This window comes from Herpailurus yagouaroundi, unplaced genomic scaffold (assembly GCF_014898765.1).
Source record: "Herpailurus yagouaroundi ecotype Mexico unplaced genomic scaffold, PumYag 185, whole genome shotgun sequence".
NCBI lineage: Eukaryota > Metazoa > Chordata > Mammalia > Carnivora > Felidae > Herpailurus > Herpailurus yagouaroundi.
Window position 1 is genome coordinate 2183759 of NW_024412416.1, and position 5800 is coordinate 2189558.

The 5800-nt window shown below is 52.9% G+C and overlaps 1 protein-coding gene across 3 annotated transcripts in view; it reads left to right on the forward strand.

Annotated features, from left to right (window-relative positions):
- The window catches only part of CFAP161 (cilia and flagella associated protein 161), a 14210-nt gene that overhangs the window by 886 nt on the left and 7524 nt on the right, over window positions 1-5800 (forward strand). For 2 of the 3 annotated variants that reach the window (XM_040493478.1, XM_040493480.1), the window contains exons 2-6: window positions 1630-1806; window positions 2034-2125; window positions 2881-2970; window positions 4213-4445; window positions 5394-5478. In XM_040493478.1, coding sequence (XP_040349412.1) covers window positions 2057-2125; window positions 2881-2970; window positions 4213-4445; window positions 5394-5478 — 477 coding nt within the window. In that variant the 5' untranslated portion in view covers window positions 1630-1806; window positions 2034-2056. The remainder of the gene's footprint in view (window positions 1-1629; window positions 1807-2033; window positions 2126-2880; window positions 2971-4212; window positions 4446-5393; window positions 5479-5800) is intronic. The other variant, XM_040493479.1, reaches the window with a different exon arrangement.

Genomic DNA, 5800 nt, shown 5'->3' on the forward strand with positions numbered 1-5800 from the left:
GGGGCGCAGCCGCACTGGGGTAAGTTCTTACCAAATAAGCGACTCATTACAACTTCATTAAGTTACACGGAGACCGGCGGGGGCGCGCGGGGGCTGGGTGGCTCAGTTGGTTGAGCCTCCGACTTTGGCTCAGGTCACGACCTTTGAAAACGTTGGCTCCGGCCTATTCTAGCTTTATCAGGAATTCTTGCAAACCACAGGCTTGTCGGGTCACTCGGGAGACTGGGGAGGGGGGAGGCAGGGATGCCGTGAAGCCCAGGGAGCGGTGTCCTGCCTCAGAACCGCGTGAACAGAAATAGGCTAACATGACACATTTCCTACTTCTGAGGCAGTGACATTGTAATTCTGCCTTCCCGCTTCCTTCGATGTTATTTGGGTTCCAAATTTCTGCACCGAGGATGCATCCTTTGAGGGTCAAGGTCACTCTGCTGCTGCTGCCGCCACAAGACACACGGCGGGGGCGGGGGGGGGCGCGGTGGGTTTCCATCCAAAAGCTCCTCTTTGTGTCAACGAGCGACAGGTCCTTTACCTGCGCTGTGTTTTCCATTCAGATTCGAAAAGTTAAAGGAAAAGGAAAATGATGTGGAAAAGGTGGGGGTTTGGAGCCAACGGCCAAGGAAGAATTCTTGAACTGTCTTTGGTGCAAAAAGGCGACTTTATGAAAGCAAGGGGACAGGACGGGCGGGCGGGAGAGCTGCACTGGGGTGGTGAAGAGTGGCTCCTCACATACTATGCAGTTGGGGAGGTGAAGGCCTAAGGGAAGCCTCCAGAAGGACTTTGATGTGCTAACGAGGACTGGGAAGATGCCAGGGGCCTTGCTGTTGTCAAGCTGAGGCTGGTTTCCCTCTCTTGAGAAGTTAACACTAGGACCGCAGGGGCTTGGGGGGGGTGGGGTGGGGAAGGTTCTATGTATTTGCCTCAAGTATCTCAGGGGCCTGCAGGTTTTGACGAAATTTAATGTCACCTGCCATTTCCTTCTGGTCTCTGTTCCCACATCACTGTGGAGGGGAGGGTGATGTCTGGGCTCCAGGAAACCGCCTATAGGTTTCTGGAGCTTAGGCTTTGGGCAAAGTTGCCTTTTTCTTGTAATTTACCAAGACATATGTAAACTGATGGGGACTCAGATTCCCCAGGGCTGTGATCTCTATCAGTTAACCCTTTGTTTGCTTTTTTTTTTTTTTTTCCTTTCCTTTGCCCTGGGGCATCCGTGAGTGTCTGAGGAATGTCACACATGTCCCTCCTGAGGAGGGGGCGGTGGGGTGTCAGCTTTCTGTCTGTTCCCTCATCGAAGGGAGAGGACTAGGGGACAGACAGGGCCTTGAGGAGAGACTGATTATATACTTGGGAGTTGGGGGAGGTAAACACAGGGTGAAGCGTCCAGAAGCACTTTCATATGCTAAGAAGGACTCACAGGGTCCAGGAGGCCTGGCTATTGTCAAGCTAAGGCTGTTCTCCCCTCCGGCAAAGCATTAGCATTAGGAGAGCGGAGAGTTCCAGAAGGAAAATCCTCCTCTGCCCGCCCCAAGTATTTGTCAGCGGGCTGCAGGTTATAAGGCAATTTGATTTCATCTACATTTCCTTCTGCCTTTGGTCCCCATATCAGAAAATGGTTTCGTATTTATTTTCAAGATCTTGATCTCTACGCCCAAGGTGGGGCTGGAACTCACGACCCTGAGATCAAGAGCCCCACCCTTCCCGGACTGAGCCCGCCCGGAGCCGCAGAAGGAAAAGGTTTTGACGTGTTTAACTCTTAAGAGGCCTGCCCGCTGGAGTTTCTCCTCCCCCCTGCTCTGCAGCCCAGCTCAGGTAGATCTCTCCTGGGGGGTGGAAGACGCAGGGGGTGGGGAGGGCGACCCCTCCAACCCTCACCTACCCCCACCCTTCCTTTGCCCACGCCTCCAACCCTCACTCCTCCCCGCCCCTGGCTCCTGTGCTGTCACTGATTGGCCAGCAGGCCCCGAGCCTGGCCAATCGCGGGGGGTCCGGTTGCCATGACTACGAGGCACGCTAACACCGCTGGTGTCCGGTGTCAGGGGCCGACAGAGGAGAGGGCGCCATGGCTCAGAACCTGTATGGTCCTGGAGTGCGGATGGGCAACTGGAACGAGGACATCTACCTGGAGGAGGTACGTCCCGGGGACCCCCCTCCCCGCCCCAAGTCCAGCGTCCCGGGCTCCTTCCTCACCCCGCAGGCGCCCAGTACCCCTCACCCCGCGCATCTCCGAACGCCCAGAAAGTTCACCTGCCGCCCACTGACCCGGTCACACGTCCCGAACTCGGTGCCTCCGGGTTAGTCCAGAGCCCATCACGCTCCCTCCGTCCTTACAGACTCAGGGGCTCCAGAGGCCGCCGTCCAGGCGGGGAGGGAGCTCTACGTGGACGCACTGCCCCCTGGCACTCCCCCACCCGTCACACACTGCCTCCTAGGTGTCCCCGTGGTGTCCCTGTCACTGACACTGGCTCAGAAGAGGCCCTGGGCCATCACGTGTCCATCTAGCTGTGTGTTTGGGGGGGGGGGGGGGGTGGGGGGGGAGGCTTTCAGCGACAATCACTGACCAACCTGCTGAGACCTCAGCGGGGGACACATGGCCTCCAAAGGTTACTCAGGACTGTCTCTGGCTGGAGTCCTCCAAGGTGATGCTGCTTTTTCTTTTCTTTCTTTCTGTTTTGTGCTTTTCTCATTTTTTTCAAACCTTCTACAATGAAGCAAAAATATTTTAAAAATGCTAAGAGAATTTCCACCCTTCCCCATTATGCTCACATTTCTTTTGGTCAAATTTTGCTCTTTCTACTTGATGTGCTTCTGACCCACCGGCCACCAGCATCTGTATCGTTCAGGCCTGTTGTCCTTCTGGGTCATGTTCTCTCCCTCTTTCACCAGGAGCTCATGAAGGACTTCTTGGAGAAGAGAGGTAAAGGACAGCTCCTCATACAGAGAAACAGAAGACTCAAAGAGAATCTCTTGAGACCGGTAATTTTATTTTATTTTATTAAAACTTTTTTAAAAATATAATTTATTGTCAGGTCGGCTAGCCTACAGTGCATAAAGTGTGCTCTTGGTTTTGGGGGTAGATTCCTGTGGCTCATCGCTTACATACAAACACCCAGTGCTCATCCCAACAGGTGCCCTCCTCAAGGCCCATCCCCCATATTCCCTGCCCCGCCCCCAATCAGCCCTCAGTTTGTTCTCTGTGTTTAAGAGTCTCTTATTGGGGCGCCTGGGTGGCTTAGTTGGTTAAATGTCAGACTTCGGCTCAGGTCATGATCTCACCGATCGTGAGTTCAAGCCCCGCATCGGGCTCTGTGCTGACAGCTCGGAGCCTGGAGCCTGCTTTGGATTCTGTGTCTCCCTTTCCGTCTGCACCTCCCCCTTTTATGTTCTGTCTCTCTCTCTCTCTAAAATAATTAAAACATTAAAAAAAAAAACAAAACGATGGTGGGGCACCTGGGTGGCTTGATCAGTTAAGCGTCTCACTTGGGCTCAGGTCATGATCTCACCGATTGTGAGTTCGAGCCCAGCGTTGGGCTCTGTGCTGACAGCCTGGAGCCTGGCGCCTGCTTCGGATTCTGTGTCTCCCTTTCTCTGTCTGCTCCTTCCCCACTCGCACTCTGTCGCTCTCTCTCTCACAAATAAACAATTAAAAAAAAGTCTCTTACTGAGACTGATAATTTTAAACTCAAGCACTGTTTTCAGAATTCTACTGAATTAAGTGTGAGTCAGGCCAGCAAACGTTCCATAGATGAATTATCATTTGGAAAATACCAGGTGGTGTTTTTTCCTTTAGATCTGAAAACCACCATGTTTAAAATTCCCTAAGATTTTAGGAACAGAGGAGAAAGCTGCCCTTAATTATGTTTTCCCTCGTTTTCCGAGTGAAGAAATGAACGCATCAGTGCAGGAATATGTAAAACACCCTTTGGTTGGTGCTGAAGGCATTTCCAGTGAGTTTGAATCCATTAGTGGTGGAGTCAGCCTGAGTGGTTGTTCATCGGCTTTTTCTACCTCACTGGGGATTTGGGGGGGGGGGGGGACTTTGGCGACCTGGGAGGGAAAGGAAGGAAATGGAAAACTCGAGGGAGCCAGAGTGGTTATTACCCAAGTGGTCCGAGTGGAGTGTGGTATTACCGCCAACGAAATGGGTCCCAGACAGTGAAGGGAGGAAGGGGCACGTGGCAGTGAGGTGAGTCTGAAAAACTTCCATTTCCGTTGTAGACGCAGCTTTCCGTGTCGGAGGATGGGTACGTTCACTGTGGCGACAAGGTGATGCTCGTGAACCCCGCCCACGCGGAGGTGGGGGCCCACCTGTTTCTGGGCGGGGACCTGAGCCTGTGCGCGACTCCCGATGAAATTAAAGCGCATCTGAGCGACGAGTTAGAGGTGCCGTGTGGCCTGAGCGCAGCTCAAACCAGGATCCCGGTTGGCAGAAACACTTTCACCATTTTGAGGTAGAGACGCTCCCCTTGTCCGCGCGTTTTTGCCATAAATGTGTTTGCGCGCAGAGCTTCAGGGTGCCTGGAGGCCAAGGCGGTGGGAACCGTCTCTGGGATTCCCGCCTTGCCGTCCCCCCCTGAGGACGCCGTTGGGGCCCTTTTTACACACCCTTCACCTTAAACCTCAGGGCAACTGCTAATTCGTGTTCGATTATAAAGGCTTCCTTCCGAGGTATTGGATCCAGAGAACTAAATTTACACTCCGCCTGGACTGGGTTTTGCTAACAGCTTCTCGGGGTGCTCGGAGCTCATTATGGGTGTTTCCGTGGCTTTTAATCACTCTGTTGCTTTTACAGCGAAACTAGATAGCTCGGTGCAAGGGGAGTTGCTCTTTTTAATGAACTGATTACCAAAAATGTGCCTGAGGTTTTGAAAATGAGCGATTAAATCCTCAGACAGCAGATCCGTGATTATAGTAGGAAAGCCTTGCTTTCACTTTGCTCGTGAAATAAGGATAGCGATGTTTCTATTACGAAAATGTAGCCCGACCTCTTAATCCTCAGATTTCTTTTGAATACGGGTAATTCATTCATGCTGAGACAACCAAACGCCGAGCACAAGTTCCGCGTCCCGGAGGGTGGAGGGGGAAGGCTGTGTTAGGTGTGTTCAAATCAACGTGTCACCCTGGATCTTTCTAAAGTTGTCCGCGCACCTGACCTCAGGGCAGGGCAGCGTGACGTGCTCTGGGCCCACAGATAAAGGGGCGTTGTGCGTTCTGGCTGTGGCGGGACGCAGGGACAGGGTGCCAGCCGGATCTGAGGGCCAACAGAAACGGCCATGTCGAAAGTGTGGACACGCATTAGTGAGAACGTGGGCTATAAACAGAGTTGCACGCACCAGAACTAGAACGTGGCAGGGATCGTACCGCAGAGACTTGACGCGATGCTTATTCTTGACACGCAGGGCAGACGGAAACGCCACGGGTCAAGTCCTCAGATACGGACAGGACTTCTGCCTCGCGACCACGGGAGGGTTTGAAGACAAAATGGTGAGTCGCGGCCGCCGGCTGAAGGGGACAGGGGACGCTGCAGGCGTCTCTGGCTTCGTCCCGGTCTCAGCCTGGAGCTTTGCACACGCGGTGTCGGGGGTCACTTCTTGCCTCGTCGCTTTTCCAGTGATGAAGCGAATACCCTCAGGCGCTAAGGAGGAAGGGAGAAAACCCTCCTTTGCTACGCAGCTGACGCAAAACCAAAATTTACACTGCTCCACCTGTAAGTTAATGATTGGATTAATCAATAATCATCTGACATCTGTCAATGTCACCAAAGCCAGCAAGGCGTATTATCTGATTTTTTTTCCTTTTTTTTTTT